This window comes from Cyclopterus lumpus, chromosome 13, assembly GCF_009769545.1.
Source record: "Cyclopterus lumpus isolate fCycLum1 chromosome 13, fCycLum1.pri, whole genome shotgun sequence".
NCBI lineage: Eukaryota > Metazoa > Chordata > Actinopteri > Perciformes > Cyclopteridae > Cyclopterus > Cyclopterus lumpus.
The window spans coordinates 19,991,996-20,011,995 of NC_046978.1; the positions used below are offsets into that span (position 1 = coordinate 19,991,996).

The 20,000-nt window shown below is 46.9% G+C and overlaps 1 protein-coding gene across 7 annotated transcripts in view; it reads left to right on the top strand.

Annotated features, from left to right (window-relative positions):
* Nucleotides 1-1,966: 1,966 nt before the first annotated feature.
* The window catches only part of usp2a (ubiquitin specific peptidase 2a), a 26,780-nt gene continuing 8,746 nt past the window's right edge, over nt 1,967-20,000 (top strand). The window contains exons 1-3 of one of the 7 annotated variants that reach the window (XM_034548007.1): nt 1,967-2,096; nt 5,936-6,099; nt 10,755-11,675. In XM_034548007.1, the coding sequence (XP_034403898.1) occupies nt 10,857-11,675 (819 nt within the window). In that variant the 5' untranslated portion in view covers nt 1,967-2,096; nt 5,936-6,099; nt 10,755-10,856. Of the gene's footprint in view, nt 2,564-4,950; nt 5,651-5,935; nt 6,100-6,753; nt 6,791-10,754; nt 11,676-16,432; nt 17,371-20,000 lie in introns of those variants that run through there. The other 6 variants (XM_034548004.1, XM_034548003.1, XM_034548005.1 and 3 more) reach the window with 6 other exon arrangements.

Sequence of the window (20,000 nt, forward strand, 5' to 3'; positions counted from 1 at the left end):
TTGTCTTGTTATTTATTGTTTGATTGTGTCATTAAACATGCTCAGAGTTCTGTAATAATGCACTTTTGATTTGTTTATTTATTTATTAACTGCTTCCTGTCCAACCTGCTACGAAGCTATTTTAAAGGGCCAGTTACGCACCTGTTGTGTTATCAGCCAATCGAGACTCACACAGCTGTTTCATGTAGGAACACCTTCTTTCAACCATAGTTGAGATAATAAAGAAATTAAAATAAAGACTCGTGACTAATAAAGCAAAGAACAAAAATAATTGTGTTTTGTTATTATTTATCGCGAATTTTAAAAGAATTCAGGGAATCTGTTTTTTGTGTGTTTGATCTGATTTTTAAAAAATCATTAAAATGTTTATGTTTTTATAACTGAAACCATTCAAACCAGAGACGAGAAGAAAATACACAAGATTCTCTTTTGAAGTAATTTTAGTAGAAAATATGTTTCTGCAGAAGCTGATTGAAAACCTTTTAAAGGGAAGTTCCTCCCTTTGACGCTCTCTCTTAATGTGTTTAATGTGTTTTTAATGTGTTTCCTTATTCAACTCTTTTACAACTCAACCTGCAGGAGCCTCAATGGCCCAGAATGCATCACAGCCACTGCACATGTTGGTGTAATAACTTGTAATAACAGCATCAACACAAGTTATGTCACCACTTTGAAACATAATCAAGAGATGAGTGAGACATTTAAAGGGACTCTGACATTTTGGGTTCTCCGGTTCCTTGCAGAGAATCAGGTGAGAACATTGGAACCGCTTTCATACGAGTTTCATCAGCACATTTCTAAACTTCAAAGGAATCCTCGGAAGGTGAGAAAGATTCTTAAAAGAAGGAAATCATTAATTGAAGTCGTTAAAATACCTCCTAACCCATTAATTGACTCCGCCTCTCCCCCTGAGAACCAGAGCAACACAGATCATCAACACGTTGAACATCTGGCGGCTTTGGGAGCAGCACTTCCTGTTTGAAAGGAGACCCGTGAGACTGAATGGACACCTGGATCCGTCAGTGAATGCACCGCTCGAGTCATCGTCCGCCTCTTGAAGTCGTGCACCAGAGCGCTCGTGGATCTCTGAGGGATGGATGCGTCTCTCACTCTATTGGGGAAGACTACATGTGCAGGAGGTCCAGGTTTCATCCCCTCAAACATCAGCATCAAAGCTAATTATTAGAATATGTGGTGAAGCGTCATTTATTTAGGAGCCAAAGTATTAAATGAGTCATCTTTCTTAAATTAGCTCATGAAGAGAAAGATGTCGCTGACTGGAAATGAGTGGCGGTCTCCGTCCTCAGTGGCGGTTCCTTCCTGCAGACTTTAGGCCTCACAGGACCGTCTGCTGGAGTTCTTGGTAAACGCATAAGAAACAAGCTTAAACAGTCAAATCACAGCGAGTAGGAATATCAAATTAAAGTTACTACGAGGGATCTTCATGTTATGTTGGTTCTGGCGCCCCCTGTGGACTAACGTGGTAGTGTCTCTGAGCACCAGGGTCCCTCATTTGACTGTAGAATCTGATCCTCTCAGTTCTCGTTCTGGTTCTGGTCCAACAAAAGTAACACAAACAGAGGTAATATTCACTGTTATCACCGATCAAACAATGAAGCAAACAAAGATAGAAAATACAAATAATAAAATAAAAGTTGTACATCGGCCAGTCTGTAAAACGTGTTTTAAAAAAATTATTTGAAAGAGATTGTTTTTCTCCCTTATTTATCCTGTTTGATCTAAACTATTTGTTTTTATTTACCTATTTTCCTTTCTTTACTTAAATCCAATAGTATTAATTGTATTTAAAAAAAAAAACAACTTCAACACGGGGTCAAGTTTTTAGGCGAAAACCACCGGAAACATGTAGGTTCCGTTCTCTCCCATCGGCCCTGAACGCAGCAACGGAAGCCATCTCTCCGATGAGACGCTCATCACCACGGTGAAAGGTGTAGGGTGGGGGCGGGGCCGCGTGACGCTCACGAGAAGGTGTGAACCAATCAGAACGGAGCGCTGCTGCCGTACCGACGTCACCCGTTAAAGCGAACGTAACCGTTACTCGGCCGCTGAAACTCTTCAACCGCAAAATAGAAAAGGTGGGTGTGTGCGTATGAATGTGTGTGTGTGTGTGTGTAGAAGGACATATAGATCGTTAAGGGAGGTGACGGTGTGACGTAGTCCTCTTATCGATCAGTATCGATCACGGCGGCTTGAATGAACAGCGCATAACTGCAGCTTTAGGTAACCGAGGGGGGCGTGCACGGCTCTCCGACCGGGAGGTGAGTGACTGCACCACCGTAACCACCGTAACCAGCAGCACCACCGTAACCACCGTAACCAGCAGCACCACCGTAACCACCGTAACCAGCAGCAGCACCCTCCGTTAACGCCGACGGGCGCCATCACAACGTCCTAACTCCCGGATGTGCGAGTCTTCGTGGCATGCCGGGACATGGCGCGACGTCGTCAACGGACCCCGTTTTTTTTTTACCCAGAAGTCACAGCGAACCTTTCCTGACTTTTTAAAACACGTGTGATGTCACCGGCTGCTCGCCTCTGACACGTGAGCTGCCGTTTGTTTCTCAACAGAAGCCTGAAAGTTGCGTTATTTACATGAACGTGTCGGGACGCTAAGCCCCGCCCCTCCTGCGCGTGCCCGCTAACCGGTCACACTGCGGAGCACCGGGAGTCTCCAGTGGCTCCTCGGGTCACGTGACTGTTTCCGTCGTCTTACTTCACTGGTTTCCTGTTTATTTATTATGTATTTATTATGCAGCCCGCATGTTTATGCATTCACTAGTTTTGCTACTATTTTATATTATCTAACTTTATTGATCCCGAAGGAAATTATTATAAAACAATATAATATAAATATAATCACAAGGTGGAAAAATTGGTTATGAATAAAAAAGTAACATTGACACCAGTGCAATAACAGTGAGGTAAATATAGTGATCAAATTTGACTTAAAATGAAAAAAAAGATTTATTTTTTTTGTATTTATTAACGTCTGTTGTTGTCGTCCTCTCTGCTGCTGTGATGCTGACTGTGGAGCTAATAAAAGATTATCTTATCTTACCAGTGCAGAGGTAGAATAGCAGTAAGAGTGAGGTAAATATAGTGAACAAATTCCACTAAAATAGAAAATGTGAATTACAACAGATTAAAGTAAGGGAGATGAGATTAATCATAGAGGAAATTATTGTGCTGGAGTTTATAACCGAAGTATAAGAGTATAATATAGAATAATGTGAAGTGTTAAAGCTGTAATACTGACACCATATGTATATACCAATGTGTAATGTAAATACTTCAAATGTGAACACAATATTTCAGTCTGATTTATATAATTTTCTTATTTTTTAAATGTTTATTTATTTATTATAGTTTTACTGTAATTACTAATTTATTACACATGTTTAGTTTTTTATTAACGTCTCTTGTTGTTGTCCACTCTGCTGCTGTGATGCTGCACATCATCCTCACTGTGGAGCTAATACAGGATTATCTTATCTTAGAATGGCAAGAACAGGGAGGTGAATATAGTGAACAAATACAACTCGCATAGAAAAACACAACGTTAAAATCAAGAGTACAAAGTGTTTAAGAAGTTTTACAAACACATTGGAATGAGGGAGATAACGTAGAAGACGAGTCACAAAAAGCTGAAATACAAACGATAATTTTCACTTTAGTTGGTGAAATGTGACAGACTTGGTGTGGTAGACTTGGTGTGGTAGACTTGGTGTGGTAGACTTGGTGTGGTAGACTTGGTGTGACAGACTTGGTGTGGTAGACTTGGTGTGGTAGACTTGTTGTAGTAGACTTGGTGTGGTAAACTTGGGGTGGTAGACTTGGTGTGGTAGACTTGGTGTGACAGACTTGGTGTGACAGACTTGGTGTGGTAGACTTGGTGTGGTAGACTTGGGGTGGTAGACTTGGGGTGGTAGACTTGGTGTGGTAGACTTGGTGTGACAGACTTGGTGTGACAGACTTGGTGTGGTAGACTTGGGGTGGTAAACTTGGGGTGGTAGACTTGGTGTGGTAGACTTGGTGTGGTAGACTTGGTGTGGTAGACTTGGTGTGACAGACTTGGTGTGGTAGACTTGGTGTGGTAGACTTGGGGTGGTAGACTTGGGGTGGTAAACTTGGGGTGGTAGACTTGGGGTGGTAGACTTGGTGTGGTAGACTTGGGGTGGTAGACTTGGGGTGGTAGACTTGGTGTGGTAGACTTGGGGTGGTAGACTTGGTGTGGTAGACTTGGGGTGGTAGACTTGGTGTGGTAGACTTGGGGTGGTAGACTTGGTGTGGTAGACTTGGTGTGGTAGACTTGGTGTGGTAAACTTGGGGTGGTAGACTTGGTGTGGTAGACTTGGGGTGGTAGACTTGGGGTGGTAAACTTGGGGTGGTAGACTTGGGGTGGTAGACTTGGTGTGGTAGACTTGGGGTGGTAGACTTGGTGTGGTAGACTTGGTGTGACAGACTTGGTGTGGTAAACTTGGGGTGGTAGACTTGGTGTGGTAGACTTGGTGTGGTAAACTTGGGGTGGTAGACTTGGTGTGGTAGACTTGGGGTGGTAGACTTGGTGTGGTAGACTTGGTGTGGTAGACTTGGTGTGACAGACTTGGTGTGGTAGACTTGGTGTGACAGACTTGGTGTGGTAGACTTGGTGTGGTAGACTTGGTGTGGTAGACTTGTTGTAGTAGACTTGGTGTGGTAGACTTGGTGTGGTAGACTTGGGGTGGTAGACTTGTTGTAGTAGACTTGGTGTGGTAGACTTGGTGTGGTAGACTTGGGGTGGTAGACTTGGTGTGGTAGACTTGGTGTGACAGACTTGGTGTGGTAGACTTGGTGTGGTAGACTTGGTGTGGTAGACTTGTTGTAGTAGACTTGGGGTAGTAGACTTGGGGTGGTAGACTTGGTGTGGTAGACTTGGTGTGGTAGACTTGGTGTGGTAGACTTGTTGTAGTAGACTTGGTGTAGTAGACTTGGTGTGGTAGACTTGGTGTGGTAGACTTGGTGTAGTAGATTTGGTGTAGCAGACTTGGGGTAGTAGACTTGGGGTAGTAGACTTGGGGTAGCAGACTTGGGGTAGCAGACTTGGGGTAGTAGACTTGGGGTAGTAGACTTGGTGTAGTAGACTTGGGGTAGTAGACTTGGTGTAGTAGACTTGGTGTAGCAGACTTGGGGTAGTAGACTTGGGGTAGCAGACTTGGGGTAGCAGACTTGGGGTAGTAGACTTGGGGTAGTAGACTTGGGGTAGTAGACTTGGTGTAGTAGACTTGGTGTAGCAGACTTGGGGTAGTAGACTTGGGGTAGTAGACTTGGTGTAGTAGACTTGGTGTAGCAGACTTGGGGTAGCAGACTTGGTGTAGTAGACTTGGTGCCCCTCCTGGCTCATAGACCCCTTCATGCTGGTCCTTTAAGAGCTAATTGGAATGCCACCGCGTGTTGAGTGACCTGCGGAGGGTCACAGGCGTCTGCTATATTTACCGGCTCTGTAACTCGAGCTGTTGCATTCTGGGCCGCTGTGCTCATACCGTCCTCTCTCGGCCGCCCCGGCAGTTCCACATCGCCTCCTGCCTCTCGGCCCGGCCGCTCAGAACCACCAGGGTGAGCCTCCGGACCCGACCCGACCGCCCCCCCTCAGGTAGCAGCTTGTCTGTCGAGTGCGTTCTGTGTGGAGGCCCTTCAGGTTCTAGCTTAGAAAGTTCTGGATTGTTCCGAGAGCGAGTCGGAGAACCGGGAGCAGCAGTTCCGCCGGTGGAATGTGTATGAATGGTTGTGATGGAGAAACGTATTGATCATGAAACCTCCCACCAGACGCTGTCCGTCACACGGTTTTATGGTTATTTATATTTATAATATGCAATGCTGCTTGTTGTGCTGTGTGTTGACAGGTGTGTCATATCACATGTCTGTGTGTTTTCCACAGGAGTGATCCGTGTGAGACAGCCTGTGTGTGTGTGTTTGTGTGTGTTTGTGTGTGTGTGAGTGTGTTTGTGGACACCACGGGTTAGCAACAGTAGGATGAGCTGTCTGAGAGCCATTGCAGCCTGCGGGGACTGACACACACACACGCTGCTACAAATACGGCAGGTAACTACGCACACACACACACACACACACACACACACACACACACACACACACACACACACTGTAACTGTAAGTTCATGTCTTTCATAGTGCATTCACGTTTTTGCATGTAAGGGTAGAACTTCAATCAGTCGTCAACCTCCAGGTTCTTTAAAGTAAAGTCTATGCTTCATGTCTTAAAGCTACATTCTCTCTCCTGACCACCAGGGGGCGACTCCTCTGATGTGTTAAAGCTGCATTCTCTCTGCTGACCACCAGGGGGGCGACTCCTCTGGTTGTATAGAAGTCTATGCTTCATGTGTTAAAGCTGCATTCTCTCTACTGACCACCAGGGGGCGACTCCTCTGGTTGTATAGAAGTCTATGCTTCATGTGTTAAAGCTGCATTCTCTCTGCTGACCACCAGGGGGCGACTCCTCTGGTTGTATAGAAGTCTATGCTTCATGTGTTAAAGCTGCATTCTCTCTCCTGACCACCAAGGGGCGACTCCTCTGGTTGTATAGAAGTCTATGCTTCATGTGTTAAAGCTGCATTCTCTCTCCTGACCACCAGGGGGAGACTCCCAGAATCATTGACTACATTCACATGCACCAAATATTCCCTCATCCAGAAAGTCCAGTCTGGTTTTGATGGAACCAGCTTGGCACTGGTTAGCGGGCGTAGCGTCAGCTCTTATCTGCTCACGTTTCAGGGTAAATATAGCGGCGCCGCTCAGAGGCCCCGTGAGCCTCCATGTTGGTGTCTGAACGTCACTCACAACGTCTACATGAGTTTGATCAACCTCTCAGGAGACCAGCTAACTAACCCGCTAACTACCAGGTGGAGGCAGCAGGAGACCAGCTAACTAACCTACTAACTACCAGGTGGATGCAGCAGGAGACCAGCTAACTAACCTACTAACTACCAGGTGGATGTAGCAGGAGACCAGCTAACTAACCTACTAACTACCAGGTGGATGTAGCAGGAGACCAGCTAACTAACCTACTAACTACCAGGTGGATGTAGCAGGAGACCAGCTAACTAACCCACTAACTACCAGGTGGAGGCAGCAGGAGACCAGCTAACTAACCTACTAACTACCAGGTGGATGTAGCAGGAGACCAGCTAACTAACCTACTAACTACCAGGTGGATGTAGCAGGAGACCAGCTAACTAACCTACTAACTACCAGGTGGAGGCAGCAGGAGACCAGCTAACTAACCCACTAACTACCAGGTGGAGGCAGCAGGAGACCAGCTAACTGACCAGCTAACTGACCAGCTAACTAACCCACTAACTACCAGGTGGATGTAGCAGGAGACCAGCTAACTAACCCACTAACTACCAGGTGGATGTAGCAGGAGACCAGCTAACTAACCTACTAACTACCAGGTGGAGGCAGCAGGAGACCAGCTAACTAACCCACTAACTACCAGGTGGAGGCAGCAGGAGACCAGCTAACTAACCCACTAACTACCAGGTGGAGGCAGCAGGAGACCAGCTAACTGACCAGCTAACTAACCCACTAACTACCAGGTGGATGTAGCAGGAGACCAGCTAACTAACCCACTAACTACCAGGTGGATGTACCAGGAGACCAGCTAACTAACCCACTAACTACCAGGTGGAGGCAGCAGGAGACCAGCTAACTACCCCACTAACTACCAGGTGGAGGCAGCAGGAGACCAGCTAACTAACCCACTAACTACCAGGTGGATGTAGCAGGAGACCAGCTAACTAACCCACTAACTACCAGGTGGATGTAGCAGGAGACCAGCTAACTAACCCACTAACTACCAGGTGGATGTAGCAGGAGACCAGCTAACTAACCTACTAACTACCAGGTGGATGTAGCAGGAGACCAGCTAACTAACCCACTAACTACCAGGTGGATGTAGCAGGAGACCAGCTAACTAACCTACTAACTACCAGGTGGATGCAGCAGGAGACCAGCTAACTAACCTACTAACTACCAGGTGGATGTAGCAGGAGACCAGCTAACTAACCTACTAACTACCAGGTGGATGTAGCAGGAGACCAGCTAACTAACCTACTAACTACCAGGTGGATGTAGCAGGAGACCAGCTAACTAACCCACTAACTACCAGGTGGATGTAGCAGGAGACCAGCTAACTAACCCACTAACCAGCTGGTAGCTCCTGTGTCCTGAGAGGTTAAATCACTGTTTTTATGGAATCTGGTGGTTTTTAATTGTAAATATAGTGTTGTAGTTGTGGACTATAAAATCAAAGCAATGAGCTAAAAGTTGCTCAAATGCTCCGTATAGCTCAAGCCCCCCCCCTACCCACACTTCACATTACACACATCGTAATTTCTTTATTTCTTATAATGCAGATATTGAATTGATTGTTCTCGTCTTGTGTTGCTCTTGAACCCAGTTCCCGGTCTAAAAGGTTTCTCTGGTTTTCTGAAACCTGCCCAGTAGGTGAAACCTCATCTGGCCCAAAGACTGCAGACCAGCAGTCAGCTGCTGGAGTCTGTTGACAGCTTTCTTAACACAGATTTAATACTTCAGAAGGCACCGTAACTAGTTTATTTAACCTCCTGCTTGTAGCTGTGCGTCCCCGTGTTGCATAATAAAGATCCTGGAATCCTTGAATAAGTGTAAAGTCCTTTTTATGCGTCGGCAGCAAGCAAACAAGGTAGCCATGGCAACTACTGGTTAACACAACCTCAGGGGAGGTCGAAAATGCAGAGTAGCCAGAATGTGTGTGTGTGTGTGTGTTGTTTGCACACCTCACTCTCAGCAGCCCGAGCACGTCTCACTTCTCTGCGCGCCCCCCCCCCCCCCCCCTTTGAATGTCACACGGCTGCGGGAACACAGATTGGTGTGTGTGAGGCGGTCGAGGGGTCGGGGTCAAGGGTTAGAAGGGCACACTAGGTGACCTCATTTTAGGGGGGGGTCGAGCTACAGCATAATCTCTAATGTTTGTTGGTGTTTGAGGCGTTTTGGCCCTCGCCATCTTGTTTTCTTTTGCAACCAGAGAACAGGAAGTGGTGGAGACCTGTCAATCACCTTCTAGCCCCGGCCTAAAGCGTCCCCTGCTTTATGGTCTGTTTGACTCTAAATGACCATAACTTACTAAATGAACATCACGCTGTATTGAAGAAGACTTGAAACTAGAGATTGAGACCAAAAACTAATGTTTACAATGTTTACTGAGGGAATACATCAAGAGAAGTAGAGTCATTTATATAGACTTCTATACAACCAGAGGAGTCGCCCCCTGGTGGTCAGGAGAGAGAATGCAGCTTTAACACATGAAGCATAGACTTCTATACAACCAGAGGAGTCGCCCCCTGGTGGTCAGGAGAGAGAATGCAGCTTTAACACATGAAGCATAGACTTCTATACAACCAGAGGAGTCGCCCCCTGGTGGTCAGGAGAGAGAATGCAGCTTTAACACATGAAGCATAGACTTCTATACAACCAGAGGAGTCGCCCCCTGGTGGTCAGGAGGGAGAATGCAGCTTTAACACATGAAGCGTAGACTTCTATACAACCAGAGGAGTCGCCCCCTGGTGGCCAGGAGAGAGAATGCAGCTTTAAAACATGAAGCATAGACTTCTATACAACCACAGGAGTCGCCCCCTGGTGGTCAGGAAAAGGAGAATGCAGCTTTAACACATGAAGCATAGACTTCTATACAACCAGAGGAGTCGCCCCCTGGTGGTCAGGAGAAAGAATGCAGCTTTAAGACATGAAGCATAGACTTCTATACAACCACAGGAGTCGCCCCCTGGTGGTCAGGAAAAGGAGAATGCAGCTTTAACACATGAAGCATAGACTTCTATACAACCAGAGGAGTCGCCCCCTGGTGGTCAGGAGAAAGAATGCAGCTTTAAGACATGAAGCATAGACTTCTATACAACCAGAGGAGTCGCCCCCTGGTGGTCAGTAGAGAGAATGCAGCTTTAAGACGTTCTCGTCTGCATTACAGACCAGAATAACCCTCCAAACAATGCTGCAGGCAAATGATATGAAACAAACCTCATACATGGAGCTGAGGTGAAGCAGTGTGGGTTTATCCGCCTCCTCCAGATCCATAGAGCTGAATTATTGATAAACTGTGTTCACACAGAGAGAGATTAAAGAAACAAGAGCCTGCTCGCTTAACTCTACACGGATCACCAGATACTTTTATTTATTCAGATGCTCTCTCTCTCTCTCTGTCTGTAATTTAGGGAATACTTGTCAGTCTGTGAAAACCATTAAATAATCTTGAGGAACTTTACATACAGAATATAGAAGTGTAAAAACAAGTGAACATTTACCAGATTATAAATCCTCATTAAGGCCCAATGTGTGGATCCCAAAAAGTTCTGTTTCTTTTGTCAGTACTGTCCCTTTAAGAGGTCAAACCATGCCTAGTGAGAAAATGTCATTCTTGGTCAATTTCTCGCATGATGATGATGAAACACATTTTGTTCATGGAACTTTTACATTTCAGCACAATTACCACAGGGAGAGCAAATCCATTATCTATGCAGGTCGATCGATCGTGCTCAGAAATAACATAAACTTTCACAGTTTTTACTTTGTAAATTGCGGAAGTTGTAAAAAGTTTTTCTTCAACGTGCATTTATTGATTTGTAGTAAAAGGGTTAAAAGGTGATAACGGATGTAATCCTTTAGATATTCTGTGTTTGCTGTAGCGTATCGATCTGGCTGAGCTAACTGGTTCTCTGGGCTGCAGGCTGGGAGTCGATGCATCCTCCCAGAGGCTCGCGCTCCTCCCCGGCTGAGAAACCAGCAGCATGTCCCGCGTCTCCTCCACCGCCAAGCGCTACGCCGGCCCCTCCTATACCAGCCACTACGGCTCCTACGGCTCCTCGCTGACCCCGGGCCTCGGCTCCTACGGCGAGCGGGACAGGCTGTCTACCTACAAGTCCCCCACCTCCACCTCCTCCTCTTCCTCCTCCGCCTCTTCCTCAGGTTACTCCTCCTCCAGCTACCTGAGCGGCTCCGCCGCCCGAAGTCGCAACTACAGCACCTCCTCAGATCCGGACCGGGGTCGCACCGTCCCGCGCACCGACATCCTCGGGAGCAGCAGCATCAGCAGCCGCAGGAGCGAGAGCCTCAGCAGAACCCCCGTCAGGAGCTATGGGGGGTCGGGGCTGAGCGGGGGGGCGGCCTACACCAGCTACGGTTCCTACTCCTCTTCCCCCTTGGCCCAGTCCAGCTACCTCTCCTCTTCACAGTTGTCCTCCAGCATCGCGCTCAACCGCCGGAGATCCGTGTCCCAGAGTGACTTGAGCAGGGACCTGGCCTCCCTGCGCCTCAGCGATGCCTCTTCCTCCTCCTCCTCCAACCCGTCCTCTTCCACCAGTGCCCTGCGGAGCTACCGCAGCCGGGCCACCGACGTGGCCAACTCCTACGGCACCGGCGCCCGTCCGGCCTACTCGGGCCTCTCGCGGAGCTCTACCCAGGAGGCCCTCTCGCGGAGCTCTACCCAGGAGGCCCTCTCGCGGAGCTCCACCCAGGAGGCCTTCAGCAGCAGCAGAGCAGCATTGAGCTCTTCGTCGTGGGAGCCGAGCAGCTCCGGGCGGTCCGGCTCCCCCACCAGGGACTCCACGGTAAGACACTGTGCTCTGCTCTTGCTTGTGTTGGGGTTTCTCCAGAAGGAGAATCGTGTGCAGGTGCTTCTGCATGACGTTCACACACATGGAGAAGACCAGCGATGCTTTTGAGGCTCCTGAGAGTTCTGGCTTTCTGCCAAACGAGGGCGCTATTGTTCAAATTCAATTCAACGCACTTGAAGTCCAAGTTGTTATTTCAATAAAAACTCATAAACCATTTTATTACATATTTGTTGGGGCGTTGGGCCGTGAACATTGTTCTTCCTCCAAAGTGGGGCGTGACAGAAAGTTTGAGAACCACTGTTCTACCGGAGGTCTTTTTCCAGTAAGTGTCTCCACGGTTATGGAACCAGCATGGATACCCGACCCCCTCCCTTACCCCTCAGTAGGCCAGCTTACGCCTCCCAGAGGAGGCCACCATCTCTACCTCAGTGGGAAGGACCGAGCTTCCTCCATTGCAGGTCAGGAAGCACAACTGTGACCCACTTCCCCCTCGGGATTAGATCCGATAAGCGCTCAGGAGGAGGAGGAGGAGGAGGAGGAGGAGGAGGAGGAGGAGGAGAGTGGGTGGTAGGAAGGTTGAAGAGCGGAAAAGAGAATTAGTGGTCTTCAGGGGACGTCGGGTAGTTAGAACCAAGAATAAACATTCACGCTGTTATCAATGAAGCATGAAAATATTCTGCTGTAACGTCCATCAGAAGTTCCGCGGTCCCCACATGGGACCTAATGTCAGAAACAAGGTGTGCAGAAGTCAACCGTGTTAGACAAATATTGTTCTGATCCCGTTTGATTGACATGAAGTAATCAATTTAAAAGATAATTTTAAAGTCAAAGAGAGTCTCATTTTGTCGTAGAATCATTTAGTTTTGTGTGAAACTGCGTCCGTGAGCTAACTTCTGTTAGCTAGCTAGCTAGCTAGCTAATGTAGCTCTTGTTATCAGAGGAGTGAGACCTCGTTGTTTGTGGAGCATCCTGGAACCAAACACATCTTCAGAGCGACGACCAGCCTTTTCTGCTCTTAAACTGACGAACATCCTCTGTGTAATTCATGGCACAAATCAAACGGGATTAAATATATATTTGTCTCTCTCCCGTTGACTAGCGCTCATGTTTTACAGAATTAGGTCCCATTGGTCCACCGGAAAAGGGGCAGGACTTCTCCTCTCCCTCCGGGGCCCATTCCCTTTTTTTACCCCTCGTGTGTTCAACTTCCCTCTTTGGAACAGATTTATTTGGGTTGGTGGTTGAGACCCTCCGAGACCCCGATTCTTCGCCGGTGGTCGTCGATGGAACAGACGTGAGGAGCTAGCTAGACGTTAGCTAGCAGGAGACATACTAGATCTAACATGAAAGTTGTTCTCGTAATTTTTCTCAATTGAATACTAACTTTCAACGTTACCGTTCATCGATGTGGATGCTCACATTGTCGAAGGGCGTGACTGTAAATTCAACATCTTTTGAGTTTTTTGCATCGTTGAAACATGAAACGCGTTGTTGTCTTCTGACATTTTAAACATCCGCTCAGATTGAAAGGCGCTTTGTGGGAGTTATGTCGGCTTCATACCGTCTATTGTTGCTCTCGGGACACGTGTGGCCTTGCTGTGTGCTCTCCAGTGACTCGGCGTAATTATGTAATAACGTGACCTTCACGTTACAAACTCCGGACTCTCTGAGGCTGAAAGATGAAGATCTCTTTATTATTGTGAGGCTACAAAGATGTAAACACTGGATGAACATCATTTTTACCTTCTGGCCTAAAACCACTTAGCCATCACAGAGAATAGCCAATAACGATGTTCTAACCTCTTCTCCTCTTCGTTCCAAACGTACAGCGTGACCTCGTTTTGCCGTTTTGTTTGTTTTGCAAATTAACGTTTTAAACTCTCCTGGAAATAGCTTTTCTTATTAATTTTCCAAAACCGGACAAACTCTGAGGCTCCCAACACACAAACGGCAGGAAGAAGGCAGCTGCTGGAGCTTTGGAAGAGACGAGAGTTTTACTCCCCGAACTTTACAGACTTTCACTTACAGAATCACAAACAAGTAAAAAGAAGTGAAACACTCAGTGAAACAGAACAGAACGTCCTTTCTTCTACCAAACCCACCCAGTTCATTACTGGTTTCAGCTCTCCTTAACGACGACGGCAACCCTTCACTCCCTCTTTGGCTCTTCGCTAACCGGTCGCCGTGACGACGGGTCCACCCCAGTTGTTCTGCTCCAATTTATTTAGACTGTGGAGGAAAACATGGAGCTTTACTTCAGTAGCTCAGATCTGTACACTGTTGTTGAGTCGGCTTGATCGGGTTTGTGGGTCAGTGGCGCCACAGCCCGTTTATCAGGGCGGGTTAGGGGATAGGGGTTACTCGTCAATGGAACCTAGAGTACTGAGGTCAGGGTTAGGGGATAGGGGTTACTCGTCAATGGAACCTAGAGTACTGGTACTGAGGTCAGGGTTAGGGGGATAGGGGTTACTCGTCAATGGAACCTAGAGTACTGGTACTGAGGTCAGGGTTAGGGGGATAGGGGTTACTCGTCAATGGAACCTAGAGTACTGAGGTTAGGGTTAGTGGTTAGTTGTCAATGGAACCTAAAATACTGGTACTGAGGTCAGGGTTAGGGTTAGGGGTTACTGGTCAATGGAACCTAGAGTACTGGTACTGAGGTCGGGGTTAGGGGTTACTCATCAATGGAACCTAGAGTACTGAGGTTAGGGTTAGTGGTTAGTCGTCAATGGAACCTAAAATACTGGTACTGAGGTCAGGGTTAGGGTTAGGGGTTACTGGTCAATGGAACCTAGAGTACTGGTACTGAGGTCAGGGTTAGGGTTAGGGGTTACTGGTTATTCGTCAATGGAACCTAGAGTACTGGTACTGAGGTCACAACACGGCATTTGTCACGTTCTGTAACGTTTCTAAGAGCAATGGCAGAGACTCAGGAGCAGAGGAATACATGGGAGTCGAGGTGAGGTGAGAAAACTCTCTACACTAACATAAAGTCATACGAGGATGAGGAACACACGGGAGGTACAAAAACGATCTGGCAATACAATGAGGGCGGGGCTTGCAATCATACAGGAGGCAGTGGAGTGGCTGAGGGCAGGTAAAGGGAATGAACAATCAGGGACCGGGCACACAATCACAGGGACAGGAAGTGCAGGGAAACGGAGGACACAAGAGACAGGACTTCAGAATAAAACAGGAAACAAGACACAAAAACCCAGACATTGACTCCAGAAACACCGACGCCCGATCCCAAACCTCTGAGGGTTTACTTCTGCCCCACTGTCTATTGATACTCTCTGAACCCTCCCACGTCCTGTCTCACCCCTCCCACATCCTCTCTGAACACTCCCACATACAATATGGCCCCTCCCACGTGCTCTCTGACCCCTCCCACATACCACAGGTGACGTAGGCTGAACGTGGTCCGTGCCGGCGGGTTAAAGAGCGCTATGCCCCTCGTAGGAATGCGGAGCTGGAAGCCCCTCAGAGGAGCAGGTCTTGGTTTCAGGTCTCAGGGTTCTGGTTCATCTCAGAGACCTCCTCCATAACGTCCCGTTGTTACAGCAGACGGCTCGACACCAGCTATCACAATACAAGCGGTGACCTTTTGTTCCGTCTCTCATGGAACAAACTCTCACACACACACACACACACACTCCCTGGTTATTTGTTGTGAACACACTCTTGAGCCTCGGTCATGATACTGCTGGCCATGTTGCACTCTTCTCACTGCTCTGCACTGTAAACCTCCAGGAGACGAGCGCAGAGCCAGAGTTCATGTTCCAGTGGAGTCTTTGTTTTGCAGGATTCTGGGCATAGTTGCATTTGTACGTCTATGACGTACGTCACCAATGCGTGAGAAGCATAGACTTCTATACAACCAGAGAAGTCGCCCCCTGGTGGTCAGGAGAGAGAATGCAGCGTTAACACATGAAGCATAGACTTCTATACAACCAGAGGAGTCGCCCCCTGGTGGTCAGGAGAGAGAATGCAGCGTTAACACATGAAGCATAGACTTCTATACAACCAGAGGAGTCGCCCCCTGGTGGTCAGGAGAGAGAATGCAGCGTTAACACATGAAGCATAGACTTCTATACAACCAGAGGAGTCGCCCCCTGGTGGTCATTAGAGGGAATGCAGCTTTAACACATGAAGCATAGACTTCTATACAACCAGAGGAGTCGCCCCCTGGTGGTCAGGAGAGAGAATGCAGCGTTAACACATGAAGCATTGACTTCTATACAACCAGAGGAGTCGCCCCCTGGTGGTCAGGAGAGAGAATGCAGCGTTAACACATGAAGCATTGACTTCTATACAACCAGAGGAGTCGCCCCCTGGTGGTCAGGAGAGAGAATGCAGCGTTAACACATGAAGCATAGACTTCTATACAACCAGAGGAGTCGTCCCCTGGGGTTCAGGAGAGAGAATGCAGCTTTAACACATGAAGCATAGACTTCTATACAACCAGAGGAGTCGCCCCCTGGTGGTCAGGAGAGAGAATGCAGCGTTAACACATGAAGCATTGACTTCTATACAACCAGAGGAGTCGCCCCCTGGTGGTCAGGAGAGAGAATGCAGCGTTAACACATGAAGCATAGACTTCTATACAACCAGAGGAGTCGCCCCCTGGTGGTCAGGAGAGAGAATGCAGCTCTTACACATGAAGCATAGACTTCTATACAACCAGAGGAGTCGCCCCCTGGTGGTCAGGAGAGAGAATGCAGCTTTAACACGTGAAGCATAGACTTTACTCTGCACAACCGATTGCAAAAATCCAAGATGGTGACGGCTCAAGGCTTCAAAACAAAAGCAGTCCTCAAACCAATGACACGATTACGTTCACTTCTTATATAAAGTCTGTAATTAAGACGTTGAAAAAGGGCGTAAGATTGACATTTATTAATTTTGTTATCCTTTTTATTCCTTTTTTATCCTTTTTAATCCTTCACTCATCATTCAGTAGTAGGCTATAGGTAACAACAATATGTTCCTTTAGTCTCTATTTTATAATTGTGAAATAATTCATCAGCCGGATGTTTGTTCCCGGAGGATCTTTAGACTCTTATTGTGAAGGAGTGAGTCACTGGTGAATCACCAGAGAGCTATAATCCTGTATTGTTACACCAGGACACAGAGGGTCTTAGGTAAACCAGGACCAGGACCAGGTCCTTGCACAGTAGTCCTGCAGGTCGTTACAGCAGCGTGGAGAACTGGACTATGACGTCGACCTGGAGGCGGTCGATGACGTATTTACCAAGAGCCAAAAAGGGGGCGGGGCTCCAGTCCGGTGGAACGCAACGGGAGCTCAATATGCGCGTGCGTCACCATTTACAGAGCGGCGCGCGAGGTGCGCGCACCTGTTAGTCTTCTATCGGGTTTAGTGTTTTTCTACCTGTGTTGCACACCGCAAGGAGTCGCGTTTAACGGGGCAGGGCGGGGCTGCTTCCGGCGGGGTGCCGTTACAAGGCCGTCACCTTGTGGTCTGAAGAGCACCGCGCACCGGGTCCGTCGGCTCCGGTTCCCCCCCCCGAGCATGCCGAGCATGCGGCAGTCGTACACGGTGACGGTGCCCGAGGAGCCGCCGGCGGCCGCCTTCCCGTTCCTGAAGCAGGAGATGCGGAGGAGAGGCAGCGTGTCCGGCTCCGTGCTCGTGTCCACCTTCGTCGGGCTGCTCATCAACCAAGCCAAGGTGAGACCCGGTCCCCGGTAGTGGTCTGTGCGGGTCTGTGCGGGTCTGTGCGGGCCGCGAGCCCGTCGGCTTGACGCTGTGGGTCGAGCTGTGTTATGAGGCCTATGGTGTAATAACAGTAGTTATTCAGTGTGTGTGTGTGTGATACCTACACGCTTGTGTGTGTGTGTGTGTGTGTGTGTGTGTGTGTCAACGTCGGCCTACTTGAGATCATTATAATAATAATAATAATAATAATAAAGTGGTCATGTGATGTTGAATTGATCAAAAGCTGACTACAGATTTCATATAAACGTGTGTTTCTGATTAATAGACGTGTGTTTCTGATTAATAGACATGTGTTTCTGATTAATAAGCGTGTGTTTCTGATTAATAAGCGTGTGTTTCTGATTAATAGACGTGTGTTTCTGATTATTAGACGTGTGTTTCTGATTAATAAGCATGTTTCTGATTAATAAGCATGTGTTTCTGATTAATAGAAGTGTGTTTCTGATTAATAGAAGTGTGTTTCTGATTAATAGACGTGTGTTTCTGATTAATAAGCGTGTAATAAGCGTGTGTTTCTGATTAATAGACGTGTGTTTCTGATTAATAAGCATGTTTCTGATTAATAAGCATGTGTTTCTGATCAATAGACGTGTGTTTCTGATTAATAAGCGTGTGTTTCTGATCAATAGACGTGTGTTTCTGATTAATAAGCATGTGTTTCTGATCAATAGACGTGTGTTTCTGATTAATAAGCGTGTGTTTCTGATCAATAGACGTGTGTTTCTGATTAATAAGCATGTGTTTCTGATCAATAGACGTGTGTTTCTGATTAATAAGCGTGTGTTTCTGATTAATAAGCGTGTGTCTGATTAATAGACGTGTGTTTCTGATTAATAAGCGTGTTTCTGATTAATAAGGGAACCCAGATGTTATATTCCTGGTTCTGCGTCTCATGGAGTTGAAGCGAGTGCTCTGCAGAGCTTAGCGCTCTATTAAGCCGCCTGCCGGGATCAGGAGGCCCTGACTGGCAGGTCACTGCTTATGTAACCTGCCTTAATCCCCCTCATGCATTACAGCTGCTTGTATGTATCACATGGAAATACATAACCATGGAAATACATAACCATGGAAATACATAACCATGGAAATACATAACCATGGAAATACTGGAAATACATAACATGGAAATACATAACATGGAAATACTGGAAATACATAACATGGAAATACTGGAAATACATAACATGGAAATACATAACATGGAAATACTGGAAATACATAACATGGAAATACATAACATGGAAATACATAACATGGAAATACTGGAAATACATAACATGGAAATACTGGAAATACATAACATGGAAATACATAACATGGAAATACTGGAAATACATAACATGGAAATACATAACATGGAAATACATAACATGGAAATACATACCATGGAAATACATAACATGGAAATACATAACCATGGAAATACATAACATGGAAATACATAACATGGAAATACATAACATGGAAATACATAACATGGAAATACTGGAAATACATAACATGGAAATACTGGAAATACATAACATGGAAATACATAACATGGAAATACATAACATGGAAATACATAACATGGAAATACATACCATGGAAATACATAACATGGAAATACATAACATGGAAATACATAACATGGAAATACATAACATGCCTTCTTTATGCCCGGTGGCTGTTTGCAGAGGGACACCGTTGTGATTTAAATGAGGATCCTCTCTGCACCACAGCTGTGAGGAATGTTGATGAATGCATTAAAACTCCCTTAATAAGTCAAGTGGACTACAGTATCATTTGTTATTATAATTTTAAGATATCTGTAATTTAAAAGAAAACAAATTAAATTAATTCGAGTGACCATTACATGGTTGTAACATGTGAGAGATAAAAACATCTTAAAGCGGTCGTTACTCCTCCAGATGTTTGTGTGTGTGTGTGTTTGTGTGTGTGTGTTTGTGTACGTGTGTGTGTGTGTGTGTACGTGTGTGTTTGTGTGTGTACGTGTGTGTGTGTGTGTGTTTGTGTGTGTGTGTTTGTGTACGTGTGTGTGTGTGTACGTGTGTGTGTGTGTGTGTGTGTGTTTGTCTACGTGTGTGTGTGTGTGTGTGTGTGTGTGTTCTCCCAGCCTTCTGTTATGTAATGAGGTATCACAGGTTAGTGCTGTCCAGGCAGCTTGGCCGTGTTAGAGCTCACAGCCTGGTGTGTGTGGTGATCTATAGTGATCTGTGGTGTCTACGCCCCTGTAGTAGACACCACGCCCCTGTAGTACATACCACGCCCCTCTAGTACATACCACGCTCCTGTCCACGCCCCTGTAGTAGACATCACGCCCCTGTAGTAGACACCACGCCCCTGTAGTAGACATCACGCCCCTGTAGTACATACCACGCCCCTGTAGTAGACACCACGCCCCTGTAGTAGACACCACGCCCCTGTAGTAGACACCACGCCCCTGTAGTAGACACCACGCCCCTGTAGTAGACACCACGCCCCTGTAGTAGACACCACGCCCCTGTAGTAGACACCACGCCCCTGTAGTTGACACCACGCCCCTGTAGTAGACACCACGCCCCTGTAGTAGACACCACGCC